General features: G+C 34.2%; 1 protein-coding gene across 3 annotated transcripts in view; it reads left to right on the plus strand.

The window, feature by feature from the left end:
- Brip1 (BRCA1 interacting DNA helicase 1) overlaps positions 1-18,101 on the plus strand; it is a 136,760-nt gene that overhangs the window by 7,031 nt on the left and 111,628 nt on the right. For all 3 annotated transcript variants that reach the window (XM_078042361.1, XM_078042362.1, XM_078042363.1), the window contains exons 5-6: positions 5,553-5,680; positions 7,910-8,005. In XM_078042361.1, the coding sequence (XP_077898487.1) occupies positions 5,553-5,680; positions 7,910-8,005 (224 nt within the window). The remainder of the gene's footprint in view (positions 1-5,552; positions 5,681-7,909; positions 8,006-18,101) is intronic.

An 18,101-nucleotide genomic window follows, 5' to 3' on the forward strand; every position in this document is an offset into this window, starting at 1 on the left:
ATATAACCTAAATACAGTTAAGTGCAAATCTTTAGTATATAGCTTGAATTTTCACAAAGTGAATATATACTCATGTAACTGTCACTTAGATTAAAAAAAAAAAAAGACATTACCCACACCTCATAGGCTCTCCTGTTCTTTTTTGGGCACTATGCCTTCTCTCCATAGGTGACTTATTCTGCCTTCTGTCAGAAATGATGAATTTTGCCTCTTTTTAGAAATGGAATTATATATGTTCTATAGTGTCTGCTTTTGCTTCACCTGTATTTGCGAGAGTCATCCATGCTCTTACATATGGTCATAATTCTTGTTTTAGTATATTATTTTCTTGTGTGAACATTACCAGAATTTATTAATCTATTTTATGTTCATTAGACAATTGGATTGTTTCTGCTTTTGTTTAACGTAATTATGAATACTCTTTTTCATACTGGTGCAAATAAGTATTTTCTGTTAGATACATACTTAAGAATGGAATTGCTGGTCTCTTTTTATGTATATTCAACTATAGTAGATACTGCCAAAATTTTCCAAAGTGGTTGAACCAATTTATGTGTTCCTACCACTACACCTGTTCTCAGTACATTCATATCACACTTTATTATGCTTTGCAGATACTGTGGTATTTTTGTTTTTTATTTTTTTACAAAATGAAATTCTGTGGCATTGAAAAAGTGTTGATGGTATTTTTTTGACGGCTCAGATAATTATTAGAATTCTTTAACAATAAGGTTTTTTTTGGATCGAGGGTACCAGGCATTGAACTCAGGGGCACGTAGCCATTGAGCCACATTGCTGGTGCTTTTTTATATTTTACTTAGAGATAGGGTCTCACTGAGTTGCTTAGTCTCTCGCCATTGCTGAGGCTGGCTTTGAACTCACAATCCTCCTGCCTCAATCTTCCGGGCCGCTGGGATTACAGGTGTATGCCACTGTGCTCAGCATAATAAGGTGTGTTTAAATTAAGGTATATATGTTTTTTCTGACAGTGCTATTGTAGCCTTAATAGACTATAGTATTATAGTATTGTATAAACATTGCTTTTTTCTTTCTTTCTTTCTTTCTTTTCTTGGTACTGGGAATTTAGTCCTGGGGCACTTAACCACTAAACCACATCCCCAAGCTTTTCTGAGTTGCTTAGGGCCTCAGCTAAATTGCTGAGGCTGGCCTTGAACTTATGCTCTTACTTCCATTAGCCCCCTAGTTGCTGGGTTCACAGGCATACACTACCATATCTGGCTAAACTTAACTTCTATATATACTAGGAAAAAATATACTACCATATCTGGCTAAACATAACTTCTGTATATACTAGAAAAAAAATTCATGTGACACTATATTGCAATATTTGCTTTATTCAGATGGTCTGAAATTGAACTCATAATATCTCCAAGGTATGACTGTATATGGAAATCTTTCATCATTCTTTTATTTATTTATTTTTTGGTTTTTCATAGACCTTTATTTTATTTATTTATATGGGGTGCTGAGAATTGAACCCAGTGCCTCACACATTCCTGGCAAGTGCTCTTCCACTGAGTTATAACTCCAGCCCTGAAAATCATCATTCTTGTTAGCACTTGATATTTCCAGTTTTTAAAAATTTTAGCCATTCTTGTGCATATGTGGTGTTCTCATTGAAATTTTTTGTTTTGTTTCATTTTCTCTGGTGTTGAGGATCAAACCCTGGGCCAACCCTAATCCCAGTGCTGAGGTTCTTTAATTTTTTTCTGTACTAGTGGTTCAACACAGGGCTTCATATGATGTTAGGCAAGCACTCTACACTACTGAAGTATATCCCCAACCCTTTTTACTTCACTTTTGAGACAGGGTCTGACTATGTTGCCGAGGCTAGCTGGCCTCTAAGTTGCCTCAGTATCTAGAGTTATCTGTAATTGTAGGCATGCCCCAGTTGGCCCTGATTTTTAATTGGTATTTGTCTAGTGACTGATGTACATTTTCTTCTGTTTGTTCATCTTTTAATATCTTCTTTAGTGAATTGCCTGTTCAAGTTCAAGTTGTTTGCCAATTTATCTATTTTTTTTTCTTCTGATTTCTAGGAATTTCTTTTTCTTTTTAATATTTTTGGGAGATACTGGTATCTTGCTTTTTAAAGTGTGCATCTCAAAGATTTAACCCCTTTGATAAGCTTCTTGTGAACTGTCCCACTATGAAGAGTAGGAAGATGAGTCATTTTATGTGTAATGATAATATGATTTTTGTTTTTATGAATTGGGGTTACCTAATTTTGTTTTTGTTTGTTTTTGTGCAGTATTGGAGGTTTAACCCAGGGCCTCAACCACTGAGCTACATTTCTAGCTCTTTTTAAAATCTTTAAAAATTTTGAGACAGGGTCTTGCTAAGTTGCCTGTGCTGATCTCAAACTTTACAATTTTTGTGCCTTTGTTTCCTGAATATCTGATACTGTGGGTTCATACCACCACATCTGGCAGGGTTACTTTTATTTGCTGGATGGCAGATCAATTTTTGTAAAATTGGTTGTTTTGAGGGGGCGGGGTGGGGAAGGATACTAGGGATTGATTGAACCCAGAGGCGCTTCAATCACTGAGACACATTCTTAGCCCTATTTAGTTTTCTTTTGAGACAGGGTGTTGCTAAGTTGCTGAGGCTAGCCTAGAATTTGTGATCCTCCTGCCTTAGCCTCTTGAAATGCTGGGATTACAGGCATGTGCCACCATGCCAGGCTAAATTATTGTTTTTAGTAAACAATTCTTAAATGTTTAATGAGCCTGTGCAAATTTGCTTCTTGATGGCACAGTGCATAATAGTGGTACTGTTAACTTTTGGAGTGTGATAATTCTTTTTTATGGCATCTGCCCATGCATTGTGAGATATTTAGCAATATCCCTGGCCTTCTACATGTTAGATGACAGTAGCACCCTTCCTAGCATTTCCCCACCCCGTTTGGTTTTGTGGATTGAACCCAAGGCTTCACACATGCACTCTATCACTGAACTATACCCTTACCTCCCTTCCCATTTTTGTGACAACCAAAAATGTGTACAGACATTATTTAGTATCCCAAAGTGTAGGGAGTGGTGATATTTAAATTGCTGCAGTTGATAATTACTAATATAGGCTTATTCTGTAGTTATTTTACTGGTTTATTTAAAAATTACAGAACTCAAATTAGCATGTCTTGCTTTGCGCAGTGGCACATGCCTGTCATCCCAGTAGCACGGGAGGCTGAGGCAAGAAGATTGCGAATTCAAAGCCAGCCTCAGCAATGGCCAGGCGCCAAGCAACTCAGTGAGACTGTGTCTCCAAATAAAATTAAAAAAGGGCTGGGGATGTGCCCCAGTGGTTAAGCACCACTGGGTTCAATCCTCTGTACCAAAAAAACCAAAACAACAAAGCAAAAAGTTGCATGTCTTATCTAAAATATATGGAAATGTTAAAGACCAGCCAACACAATTTTGAAGAAACAGGTCAAAGAGAGAACTTTATATATAAAATATCCAATTTATTACACATAAAACTTAGTAATTCAGACAGTTTGATATTAGCACAGTGATAAACCAGTGTAAAAGTATAGAGAATCCAAATTCAGTCCCATATGTATCTAGAAACTTGTTATTGGAAGTACTCCTACAGAGCATAGGGGAAAGGAGTGACTTTTCTATAAGTGATTCTGAGACTATTGGGTATTGATATGGAAAAAAATTGAAATTAGAGCCCTACTTTAAGCCATACATAAAAATCCATTGCAGGTAGATTGAAGAAAGACAAAACCATAGTGATTTTCAAACAATGCTTCAAACACATCTTATAAGTTAAGGGGACAGTGGATCAAGGAAGTTCTAGGTCTTTCATCACTACTTTAGAGATATTAAGCAATATTTATTTTTAAAAAATAGTCCTAAGCCTCAGCAACTCAGTCCCTGTAATACCATGGACTAGGAAGCTAAAGCAGGATAATTGCAAGTTTGAGTCCAATGTGGACAATGTAGTGAGACAGTATTTCAAAATCAAAAAAAAAATTAAGAAGGCTGAGGATGTAGCTCAATAGTAAAGTGTCCCAGGTTCAATCCCTGCGCCGCCCCCCCCACCCCAATTCTAATAATTAAAAAAGCTTAAAAGTAATGCCATGCAGCTTAGATTCACTTTTGTGTTTGTGTAGGACCAAACTTTTTTTTGTACTGGGGATTGAACTCAGGGGAACTTAGCCATTGAGCCACATCTCAGCAGCTCTATTTTCTATTTTATTTAGACACAGGGTCTCACCGAGTTCCTTAGCACCTCACTATTGCTGAAGCTGGCTTTGAATACTTGATCCCCCTGCCTTAACCTCCCAAGCCTCTGAGATTATAGGTGTGTGCCACTGTGCTTAGCTCCCAACTTGTTTTTTGAGAATGGTATAGGAATTGTTTGTGTAGGTCTCTCCCATAAATAGTATGTAAATCCTTTTTGATGAGGCAGTGGTTTTTATTCATTGGTTTTCCATGATATCTGACCAGTTTATGGACTCAATATAATAAATGGTTTGGGCTGGGGATGTGGCTCAAGCGGTAGCGTGCTTGCCTGGCATGCGTGCGGCCCGGGTTCGATCCTCAGCACCACATACCAACAAAGATGTTGTGTCCGCCAAAAACTAAAAAATAAATATTAAAAATTCTCTCTCTCTCTCACTCTCTCTCTCTCCTCTCTCACTCTCTCTTAAAAAAAAAATAAAGATATTAAGGGAAAAGGAAATGTGTTTGCCGTTTTCTAAGAACACAGGGTGTTATGTTGTTGTTATGCTTAGTGGTTATACTTATGGATTTTGAAGTCAAATATTTGACAGATCTGTCACATACAAGTCTGCCACTTGTAGTTATGTGATATTAGGCAAGTTACTTCACCTTAATACCTAATGTATTTATAATTTCACATTTGTAAACTGGGATAATTGATGTTATTTGGTGATTAAAGAGGTTGTTCATGGCCTTGAAAAAGCTCTCAAGATTGTGGGATTAAGACAGATTATATGAGCTTGATTCCATAATCAATATTTTTAGCCTAAAAAACATGGTGAAGATCAGTAAGAAAGGAACATTGAGATTTTTATAAAAATGAAATGCATTTCTTAAGTCTTGACTTTTAACAGTTCTATTTCTTCAACCATATTATTGGAAGTAGTCTACAAAACCATAAATCTGTTTTAAAAATCAAACCTTGAGGGGCTGTGGATGTGGCTCAAGCGGTAGCGCGCTCGCCTAGCATGCGTGCGGCCCGGGTTCGATCCTCAGCAGCACCACATACCAACAAAGATGTTGTGTCCGCCGAGAACTAAGAAAAAATAAATAAATGTTAAAATTCTCTCTCTCTCTCTCTGTCCCCCCCTCTCTCTCACTCTCTCTTTAAAAAAAAAAAAAAAAAAAAAAAAAAAAAAAAAATCAAACCTTGACTTTCCCTATTGCAAGCATGTTTCTCAAAACATTGTATCTTTGGTAAAAACTGAGTGGTAAAAAAGTACTTTTATTTCTGGTGCTCTTTTTAAAAAATTGCTTAAGTGTGAGTTATTTATACTAATTTTTTATTTCTTATATAAGACTCTCCTGAAAAAAACACTCTGGCTGCCAAGTTATCTGCCAAGAAACAGGCATCCACATGCCGGGATGAAAATGATGATTTTCAAGTAGAGAAGAAAAGAATTCGACATGTAGAAACTACACAGCAGGTAAACAGAGTTTATTAGCAATGAAATAATCCATTAGTTATAACTAAACATGATAGTCAAATTCAATCAAGTTTTCAGTGGCATAAGCAGATTAGTAGGGTTGTGTCACAGCCATAAATTATCGTGACAGGTTATTCATAGTAACATGTCTTTAAAGTAAAACTGCCTGGTACTTTTTTATGTATGAGGAATTTTTTTTTTTTTTTTTTTAAAGAGAGAGTGAGAGAGGAGAGAGAAAGAGAGAGAGAGAATTTTTTTTTTTTTAATATTTATTTCTTAGTTCTTGGCGGACACAACATCTTTGTTGGTATGTGGTGCTGAGGATCGAACCCGGGCCGCACGCATGCCAGGCAAGCGCGCTACCGCTTGAGCCACATCCCCAGCCCTGTATGAGGAATTTGACAGTAAAATGTGAGGCATCTTGGTAATTCAAGAAACTATTTTATTTAAAAAAAATTTTTTTAACTTGTAAATGGACACAATACCTTTGTTTTATCTATTTTATTTATTTTCAGGAGGATTTAACCCAGTGCTTCACACCAGCTAGGCAAGCACTCCACCACTGAGCTAGAAGCCCAGCCCAGAAATTCTACTTTTTAAAAGTTCAAGGGGCTGGAGTCGTAGTAGCTTAGTGGTAGAGTGCTTACCTAGCATGTGTGAGGCACTGGGTTGGATCCTTAGTACCACATAAAAATAAACAAAGTAAAGGCATTGTATCCATATCCAACTTAAAAAAAAAAAGTCAATTTTTTTTTTTTTTTTTTTGCCCCAGTACTGGGGCTCGAATCCAGGGGTACTCTACCACTGAGCTACATCTCTAGCCCTTTCTATTTTTTTAAAATCTGAGACAGGTTTTTACTAAGTTGCCAATCCTGCTGCCTTGATCTCCTGAGTTGCTGAGATTATATCTGTGCTCCACTGTGTCCAGCAAACTCCTTCAACATTTTAATCTAATAATGGCATTTTCTTTTCACCAAAATACCTTTGATAGGAATATTCATGGTATTGACAGTTTAAGTATAATGGCAAGATTTACTCATATTTACTGATTTCTTAATATTGATACATGATAAAATAAATACGTGTATCTAAAAATTATTAAAAGATGTGTCAGGTGTGGTAGGAATGGTATGATTTAATAGGGTATTGGCAAGTAAAAAAAGCATTGTTACAGTTTGGAAAGAAAATGTGCTATTTAGCTAGGAGCCAGTAACACATGCCTAGCTATTCAGGAGGCTGAGGCAAGAGGTGAGACCCTGTCTCAAAATAAAATATAAAAAAGACTGGGATGTAGCTCTGTAGTTGAATCCCAAGTACCAAAAAGAAAAGAAAAAGAAAGAAAACTTAATGCTATTTATAAAAGAAATATAATCAGGCAATTTTTAAAAATCAAATATCTATTAAGTAATAATAGTGATTAAGTAATTTATCCTATCATGTAGGGAATCATGACTATTTACATTTAAAATTTTTAGGTCTGGGGTTGTGGCACAGTGGTAGAGCACTTGCCTACCATGTATGAGGCACTGGGTTTGATTCTCAGCACCGCATATAAATAAATGAATAAAATAAAGGTTCATCAACATCTAAAAAAAATTTTTTTTAAATTTTATTCTGAATTCTTTTCAGTGTAATGTATGGCTTAAGTATTGACTGGACTTTGCTATAATACTGTATTTGATATCTGTATGGAAAGACTTTTATGGGAAAGTCACTTGATGATTGTATAATTTTGATATGTCAGTAACTAACATTATTTTGGTTACTATTTAAGAGTTGTTACTAAAAAGTGCTGTAATGAGGTTCCTCTTTGTGTTTTTAGGGTTTTGTGGGTTTTATTGCTTACTTGTTTGTTTATTTGTTTTGGTACTAGAGATTTAATCCAGAGGTGCTTTACCACTGAGCTATATCCCCAGCCTTTTTTGTTTTTTATTTTGAGACAGGGTCTTACTGAGTTGCTTAGGGCCTCACTAAGTTGCTGAGGCTGGCCTTGAACTTGTGATCCTCATGTCTCAGCCTCCTGAGCCTCGGATTATAGGTGTGTGCCACCATGTCTGGTGTTCTCTTTGTGTTTTAAAAAATTACTTGATTATTGCCAGGTACAAAGAGTCTTCTTAGTTAAAAAAAAAAAAAGAACAAAACTATAAACAGCTATTTTGGCCTTTAAGAACAATTAGCCTGTCAAACTTTGAGTTTATATTAAACTTCATTTTGGTTCTGTGTTTACAGATTAGAAAACGTCAGTGTTTTGAAAAGGAAGCATACCATTTAGATACACCTGTTGCTTCAGCAAAGACTGTGAAACCCAACTCTCCATTAGGAAAGGTAAATGCTTTTTCTCCACAAAATATATGTGTTTATATCATTGTTTAGTTTAAAGAAGGAAAATGTGGACTTTTCTAACTCCATTTTTGTAAAGAGTGAAATTCATTAAGGAATAATGAAAAACAGGTTAGAGATCCCAAGTACTGTCATATGTGTGTTTACTAATGGTAAACTATCCTCTCTATGCCTCAGTTCTTCATTTATAAAATGAAAAAAATTGGACTAGAGAGATGTGGAAGTTCTTTTTTTGTATATTCTAATGTTTGTGAACTCTAGTTCCCTAAAGTTCTTTTAGTATCTGAGAGCAGCAGTTCTTAAGGAGTAGACCAAGCAACTCAAGAGATTCCTGAGATGTTTGTTTGTTTATTTTTTCTTGTGATCTGTGAGATCAGGAGTATTTTCATAATAATATGAAGATGTTACTTGCCTTTTTAGTTGTCTTGACATATGTACTGGTGGGGCAAAAGCAGTGATAAAATGGTGGTGGTAAAATTGTTGGCGCCTTACTATAAATCAAGGTAGTGGCTCTAATCTGTATTAATAGTAATTTTCTTCATCTACATTAAAAATTGTTTAAAAAAAAGTCAGCTTCATTTAAGAATGTTTTGGATGAAGCAGTGAAAAATGACTAAGTTTATTAAATTTCAGGTTTTGAATTTTTTTTTTTTTAATACTGGGGATTGAACTAATGGGTGCTTTAATACTCAGTTACATCTCCAGTTCTTTTTAGTTTTCATTTTGAGAAAGGGTCTCACTGAATTGCTCAGGGTCTCACTAAGTTGCCAAGGTTGGCCTTAAATTTGTGATCCTTCTGCCTTAGCCTCCTGATTTGCTTGGATTACAGGCATGGTGCCTGGCTTGGCCCTTAAAATTTTTAGCATTTTATGTGAAAAAATTACTGGTACCCATAAAACTCTCACATCCAGAGGCAGGGTGGATGCCTTGAAGAAAAGCATTTGTAGAATAGTTTGGCTTGTGAGCTAAACTAGCCACTTTTTTTTTTTTTTTCATGGAACAGCATTTTTACCTGGGGGCGGGGTGTGTGTGTAATTAAATAGTTATGGTAATTCTTGATAATAAAGTGAGGTTGATAAAATTTTAGGTTTCAAGTAAAAATTAGAATTTTGAAAAATATGTATATACTGTTGTGAGCTTGGCAGCTCTCTGGTACTTTTAAACTTTTATGGTGAAATTATCTGTAATATTATAGAACATAATGTGTATATGTGTGTGTGTGTGTGTGTGTGTGTGTGTGTGTGTTGTGTGTGCGCACGCACGTATTGCTGAGGATTGAATCTAGGGCTTCATCCTGCTAGGCAGGTGCTCTACCACTGAGCTACAACCCCAGCCCAAAATGTGCCTTTTTAATATTGTATAATGTAATGTGTCAACATCTATAAAATCTGCCAAACTTAGTGAACTTAATATTATCTAAATGAGCAGCTCACAATATTACAGATGATGCCTAGAAAAGATCCATTCTAAGTACAAGATAGACCAATAGACCCTTTTTTTTTGTCCTCTCCCTGCCATTCCTGGGCAACTTCAGTTTTGTTTTTAAGTTTAGTTGTACTTTGTTGATGATATTTTTTAATATTTATTTTTTAGTTTTTAGGTGGACACAATATCTTTATTTTATTTTTATGTGGTGCTAAGAATCGAACCCAGTGCCTCACGCATGCTAGGCGAGCATGCTATCACTTAAGCCACATCCCTATCCCCTGTTGATGATCTTCATGGAAGCATTATAGTTAGAAAAATCAACTAGATGCTTCTAGAATTAAAATGTTGAACATCATCATAATAATAAGCTATATGAAAGACTTTTCCCAGGTTTTATTGCTTTCTTTCATGCTACCTTATTTTTTTCATACCCTTAGTATTATCTGAATTTATTTGTTTACATGTTTATTATCTATCTGCTCTGTTGGAATGTAATGTCAATCTTTCTAGGGGCTGGGATTGTGGCTTAGCGGTAGAACGCTTGCCTCGAAAGGGTGGGACCCAGGTTTGATCCTCAGCACCACATAAAAAAATAAAGGCATTGTATTGTGTTCATCTACACCTAAAAAATAAATATTAAAAAAATTTCTTTTTTCTTTTTTTTTAACTGATTTTATTTTTTTAAATACACAACAGTGGAATGTGTTACAATTCTTATTATACATATAGAGTATAATGTCAATCTTTCTCATACCTATCCTAGTACCTGAAATAGCATATGGCACATATTAATTGCCCAATAAATATCTGTAGAATCTTCTTGAATTCTTACAATGTCTTGAAACAGGTACTATTGCTATTATCATTTTGCAGATAAAAGGAAGCTTAGCAATAACCTGCATAGTGTCAGAAAACTGGTGAATAGTAGAACTAAATTATCCTGAGGTAGTGTGATATTCTAGTAAATTTTCTAATCACTTTGTTATACATTCTCACTAAAATGCCTCTTAGATGGGTGGGGTTGTGGCTCAGTGGTAGAGTGCTCGCCTCATTTATGTGAGGCACTGGGTTCGAACCTTAGCACCACATAAAAATAAATAAATAAAATGAAGGTATTGTGTCCAACTGCAACTAAAAATATTTCAAAAATGCCTCTTAAAACTTCTGGAGCCATTTAAACAGAGTTCTAACATCAGAGTAAGGAAAGAAATATATAGGAATTTAGGGATTTGAAAATCAAGCGTAGAATAAGCTGTGATTGTTTATGGTAGAGAAACAATTTTTTTTTTTTTTTTAGGATTTTTAAAAAGTTTTTGTTTTCTTAAAGGGATGGAATTCCCTATATTGCCCAGGCTGGACTTGAACTCCTGTCCTGGGCTCAAGTGATTCTCCCACCTCAGCCTCCCAAGTAGCTGGGACTTCAGGCTCATGCCACCATGCCAGGCTAGACTTTTGTTGTTGTTGTTAAGTTGTATGAACTCTGGAATCAGACTGATTGATTTATCTATTTTTAAATTTAAATTGAATATAGTTAGGGTCTGTAATATGTTTTGATATACATATATATAGTGAAATTGTTAATAAAGTCAAGCTAATTAATATCCATCTCATCACATGGTTTCCATATTTTTTGTATGTGATGAGTACATCTACTCTTAGTAAATTTCCAGTAGACAATACAGTATATTAACTATGATCATAATTCTTTTGACTAAATCTCTAGACCTGATTGATCCTACATAACTGTAACTTTGTACCCTTTGACCAACATCTCTCCAAATCCCCCACCTCTTCAACCTTAGTGGGATCTGATCCCTGCTTCCTTGAGTTTGAGTTTTGTAGATTCCACATTCCAAAGTGAGATCTGGTAGTATTTTTCTGTGTCTGGCTTATTTCATGTATCACAATGTCCTTCAGGTTCATGCATATTATTGAAAGCAACAGAATATCCTTTTTAAAGGCTGAATAATATTGCACTGTATGTTGTATATTCATTTTTTGATGGACATTTAAGTTGTTGCCATATGATGAGACTGCCTGAGGTTTCTTTCTTTCTTTCTTTCTTTTTTTGGCTCATGCTAGGTTAGCACTCTTCTGTTGAGTTATACCATCATCCCCCTTTAAAAAAAATTATTTTGAAACAGAGTCTTGCTAAATTTGCCCAATCTGGCCTTGACTTTGCAATCCTCCTGCTTTATCTTTCTGAATAGCTGGGATTACAGGTATGTGCCATTACTCCTGGCTAAGACTGCTTTAATCATAGCTCTGCTTTTTATTATCGGGGTAACCTTGACTAGGTTTTTAAACTTTTGGCAAAGTGCTTTAGTTTCCCAATTTGCTAAAGGGGGATAATAATAGTGCCTGTCTCACAGGCTTTTGTGAGGATTAAAGCTAATATATACAAAGTTCCTAGAGTATACTTGACTATTTTAGAATTTGAATGGCAAGTGGTGGTAGAAGTAATTGTAGCAGCAAATACAGGTTAAGTACTCATTATCCAAAATTTTTTGGATCTGTAGTGTTCTGGGGTTTGGATTGTTTTCAGATTTTGGAATATTTTTATATGCATATGGGTTGAATGCTCTTCCCTGAAATGCTTGGAATCAGAAATGTTTTAGTTTTTGGAGTTTTTTGGACTTAGGGATGTTTGCAAACTTTATATTTTATAGACTATGCAGTGAGGTATCTTGGAGATGGGCCCCAAGTATAAACATGAAATTTATTTGGGTTTCATATATACTACATACACATAGTCTGAAGTTGATTTTATGCAGTATGTTTAGTATGTTTGCGTTTTGACAGTGACCTATCATATGAAGCCAAGTTTGAAATATTCCATTTGTGACATGTTGTGTTTTTTTTTTAAAGAGAGAGAGAGAGATTTTTTTAATATTTATTTTTTAGTTCTCGGCGGACCCAACATCTTTGTTTGTATGTGGTGCTGAGGATCGAACCCGGGCCGCATGCATGCCAGGCAAGCGCGCTACGGCTTGAGCCACATCCCCAGCCCGTGACATCATGTTGATGCTCAAAAAGTTTCAGATTTTGGAGCATTTTGGGTTTCAGGTTTTTGGATCAGGGATGCTCTGCCTGCAGTTCATATTCATAGTTCTTTACCTGTTGCTAATAAAAGATATATAATACTGATTAATAATGTTACATATTTATAATTTTTAAGTGCTATTAAAAGGTATTATATTATTATTGATGGTATCAATAAGTATAAATTTTGAGAAGTTAATTTTAAAGTAAAAAGAAATTAAATGTTTATGGCTGAAACCTGAGTCTAGACCACTTGACCATAAGCAAAGTGTTGTGTTCTTGGCTGAATACCTTGATCTTAAGCCAAGTATTTTGATTGATTTCTCCTTTTGGTTATGTAGCATGTTTACATGTTCATTATTAATATTATTGTCTTCTCACTAAGTATAAATATCTATAGTATAACTATATCTGTAGCTATGTATGTATATCTTTTTTTAAAAAATATTTTTTTAGCTGTAGATGGGTACAATATCTTTATTTATTTATTTCTATGTGGTGTTGAGGATCGAACCCAGTGCCTCACACATGTGATGCAAGTGCTATACCACTGAGCTATAACTCCAGCCCCTGTATGTATATCTTTATACAGTTTTATTTTTATATCAGAAATTACATGTATTCTTCTTTGGCTTTAGGTGATATGACTCTCCATTTCTATAGAAATACAATGATTTTTTCATGAGTGGGTGATTTATTACTCATAAAGGGTCTTGGCTTCTAATAAATTTTTTATAAATTTGAAGATTTATGAAACCTCTTGAATCTCCCACACAGTATAGTAACTCAAATGATAATGTTTAATTTGTGTGACACAGAATGAGTTTATAATGAAAAGCACATATACATAAAGTAATTGTATGTGCTTTCTGAATGGGTAGATAAAAGAACCCCATAAATTCTTAAGTAAAATGGTCGTTATTGTGATTTTATTTTTTTTCTTGAAATAGAAAATTAGAATAAGTAATTATAATTGAAATAATCATTACAAACTGCATATATATACATATATACATACATATATACATATAAGCATATATATACATACACATATATATGTATATATATAGTGTATATAGTCTTAGTGAGTATGAATGTTTTTCCCTTTTGTATTTTAATGAGTTATCATTAAACACAGTGAATATCTTATGATGCTCACCATTAATAATAAATCCACTTTTTCAGATAATTAGGACTAATCATCTCTATGGACAGGAAAGATGATATAGGGATATGAGTAAAGTTACTTTATTTAAAGAATGAGATCTTTGGGTATCATAGAGGAGTAGTATCTTTCCTTTTATGAACTTATTTTGGTTTCTGGCATACCAGAGGCCCTAGTTTTAATTCCTAGCATAGGGAAAAAAAAAAAAAAAGAAAGAAAAAAAAGGTAGTGTCAGTACAGTCTCTTATTGAATAGCCTTCCAGTTTCTACTTCTTCTTTTTTAAAATTTTTTAGTTATTGATAAACCTTATTTATTTACTTATATGTGTGCTGAGAATCGAAGCCAGTGCCTCACACATGCCAGGCAAGCGCTCTACCACTGAGCCACAACCCCAGCCCCAATTTCCACTTCTTCTTCCCTTTCCTGACATTTTAGACTCATTTTTTTCTTATTGATAATTCATGTCACAGATATAGTGAATCATCAGTTTCCATGTGGTCAAGCATATTGTTAAATATTGTATTTTTAAGAATAATTAATGTTAACATTCTGATATTTTGTTTCACCTCAGTATTTTCTCTAGGATTTATATTTTTAATATATTTTCATAATTGGCAAGGTATTCTTACACATGCTAATGTCAACTTTTAATTTGCTCAGAAAATATTTATATTTGATTTTATTAAAATCAAATTAATAATTTATTAAATAATTTGTTAATTGGGTGGATATTTAGATTTGATTTTATGTAACAGTGTATTTTAATTATTATTGCCTGGTGTGTAGGAGAAACTTGGGTCCAGTAGAGTGCGCTGTTGACCTTCTGATAAAATGATGATGGGAAGACCTTGGACTTTTTCTTCCTTTCTCCTCCCTCCTCCCCTTTCTTTCTTTCTTTCTTTTCTCTCTTTTTCTATTTAAGATGTTCTCTAAATTTTAAAAGTCATTCTCTCATAGTTTTAATTTATCTTTATTTAAAATAACTCATTAACATAATTGCATATACATGGTAATGGTAATATGATGCTTACTGTCTGCCAGATACTCCTCTAAGCACTTTAGAAATATTTTTATTAGTACATTTTAGTTATATAGAATAATGGGTCTCACTGCAGCACATTTAGCACTTTAGCAATACTAGTTCACCTAGAAAATGCAGGTTCATATGGGAATGCTTATTTATTATGCTCTTTTAACTTTGGGTTTCACAGTTTTCAAAATAAAAGAATTTAGTTCTTATGGTGTTGATTTTTCCTTAGTTATACATGAGAAAATTCAGGCACAGAATATTTAAGTAATTTGTTCACATCACAAAGCTGATAAGTGGAGGCTGGATTAAAACACAAGCAGTCCTGAGACTGAAGTTGTAGCTCAGTGGTAGAGCGCTTGCCTGGCAAGCATGAGGCCCTGGGTTCAATCCTCGGTGCCGCATATAAATAAATAAATAAAAATTAAAAAAACCCATTGACAATTAAAAAATGTTAAAAAAAAAAAACAACAACCCACAAGCAGACTGGCTCTAGGGTCCATTCATTCACCCTAATATTCTACCTCTGAATAAATTCTTTCAGATGACCTTTGGATGAAAGTTTATTTTTATATTGTTACAGGTCATATCTATGCAGTACTGTGTGGATAATTTTCAAGATATTTCTTCTTTCAGTCTCCCAACACTCAACCCTTTTTCCTTACAATACTTAACAAAGTTTGCAATTATATTTATCTGTAGGTTTAACTATTTTGTTTTGTTTGCCTTATTGCCAGGCTGTCCCTAAGGATATGTGTTATGCCTCTCTCACATTTTTTTAGTCAGCATCTAACACAAGGCCTGAACTTTGTAGGGATACACATATTTGTTGAATAAATAAAGCATGGACTAGCTGGGCATTGTGGCACATGCCTATAATCCCAGCAGTTAGGGAGGCTGTAGCAGGAAGATCATGAGTTCAAAGCCATCCTCAGTAACGGCAAGGTGCTAAAAGCAACTCAGTGAGACCCTGTCTCTAAATAAAATACAAAATAGGGCTGGGGATGTGACTCAGTGGTCTGGTGCCCCTGAGTTCAATCCCTGGTACCCACCCTGCCCAAAAAAAAAAAAAAAAAAAAATCAAGAATGGTCTAAGTTAGGGAAATGCACAGTTCACCCCTAATTGTAACTTATAATTTTTTCTCAGATCCATATACTTGAGGTAATATGAAGTATGGTTAAATTTTTTTTTAAACTTTCTTCTGCAGTACATTTTAAATATATTCACATACAGAAATAAAAGACTGAACAATGATTTAGGGACTAAAAGGTAAGTTGATGCTTAATATAAAAAAAGATTAGAAACAACATTTGTGTTTTGTAGCTACCATTGGGGCAAGTTGTTAAATAATATAATAGTTGAAGTATAATTATTCAAGGGAGCAAAATTTTTGAAACATTATATTTTAGTCTCTTTAAAATAGTAACCTATATTTCTTAAAGTTAATAATAATATTATGATGACAGATTTTTGACATCTCTATTTGTGCCAAATAATTTATATGTTCTCTCATTTGTTGTTTATATCAGCACTGTGAGGAAAATAGAGCAGATATATTAGTATCATCTTGTAGGTAAGAAAATTGAAGTCAAAAGAAATAAGATGATTTGACCATGGTCATACTGCAGGTAAATGGTGAAAAAATGATTTGAATAAAGTTCTAAAATTGAATGAATATAAGTTCATGGATAAATGAAGGAAAGGGGAGAAAAAGGTTGGGAATTTTTGTTATTATTAGCTGATAATGAAAAAAGCAAAATTAATAAAAAAAATAAATTTTATTATTCAATACATATGCCATTAAAATATCTTAAGTAGTCAATCTATGATAGAAGAGAGATTGTTTCCATTTCCCCTTCTGCTTCCTAGAAGTAAACAATACAAACTCATGAGAATCTTTTAAAATCCTTTTTTTATAAGTTTACAACATACATTTTATTTTTCATAATTATTTTATTGTTTTGCATTTAGCTTTGTTATTTATAGGATTTATTTTTGCTCTTTTTATATTCTAAGTTGTTATTTATGTTTGGATTGATTCCTAGACTTTTTTCTCTGTAAGTTATAATTTTTTTCCAAAATATATATGTATGTAGTTCTACATGGCTTCAAACATAAAAGCAACAGAACCCTGCCCGACTTCTGTTCTTTACCACCTCCCACTATCTGAAGTTAGTGATTTTCAATCATCAGATTTTTTTGTCTGTTATTTATCTCTTTTTTGAAAATAACATTCTTATTCTGCTTTTGTCTTGGATTTTTGGTTTTAGAGATGTTTTCTATTGCCTTCCAACTATCCACCTTTCTCCCCCTTAGACTCCCAATATTTGGTGTTTATATTATTTTGTAAGCATTATTCTGTTAACATATCGTTCACATCTGGTTATAGTTCTTTCCCCAAACCAAGATTTATTTTTTTCTGGAGCTAATAGTTGTTTTGTCATTTCCTTAGTTGTCTACCCACTTGTAACTCTTCGTTCCTAAACTGTTAATTAGAACTTAAAATCTGTGCAACCATTCACATACATTAAGCCAAGAATGTCCATATTTTGGACTCTCAGTATTTAGTGGGAATAATGAAAAAAATTTTTTTGATGTTGAACTTATTTTTATATTTTTTAATGACATTGATTTTTTTCTGAACACAAAAGTGTTATTTTTTTTTTTGTGTGTGTATGTGTTTGTGTGTGTGTATATATATGTGTATGTCCCTGTACTGAATATTGAATCTGGGGGCTGTCTACCACTGAGCTACATCTCTATCCCTTTTTTTTTTAATATTTATTTTTTAGTTTTAGGTGGACACAATATATTTATTTTTACGTGGTGCCGAGAATCGAACCCAGTGCTTCATGCATGCTAGGCAAGTGCGCTACCACTTGAGCCACATCCCTAGTCCCCCCCGCTTTTTTATATAGGATTTTTTTTGCCTTTATTTTATTTGTTTATTTTTATGTGGTGTCGGCAATCAAATCTAGTGCCCCACACATGCTAGGCCAGCGCTCTACCACTGAGCCACCACCCCAGTCCCCCCTATACCTTTTTTTTATTTTTTAATTTTGAAACAAGTTCTCCACAGTTTACGAGACTAGTCTCAAACTTACTATCCTTTTGGCTTGGCCTGTAGTCATTGGGATCACAGGCATGGTGTTTTTTTCTTAGAGAAAATTTGGATATCATCAAAATATATAGTTAAGTTTTTACCATTAATTTTAATTCAATTACCCCCTTGGTATCAGCCTCTGTTATTTTGCCTGCTCTCTATTTTCACATATTAGCGCGCGCACACACACACACACACACACACACACACACAAATAGTTATCCATTGCTGTGTAACAAAACGTCCAGTAATTTGGCTTACTAGTTGGGGGGTCAGCAATTTAGGCTTGCCTTACTTAGCTGGGTGTTTCTTAT

The sequence above is a fragment of the Ictidomys tridecemlineatus genome, chromosome 3 (assembly GCF_052094955.1).
Source record: "Ictidomys tridecemlineatus isolate mIctTri1 chromosome 3, mIctTri1.hap1, whole genome shotgun sequence".
Taxonomy (NCBI): domain Eukaryota; kingdom Metazoa; phylum Chordata; class Mammalia; order Rodentia; family Sciuridae; genus Ictidomys; species Ictidomys tridecemlineatus.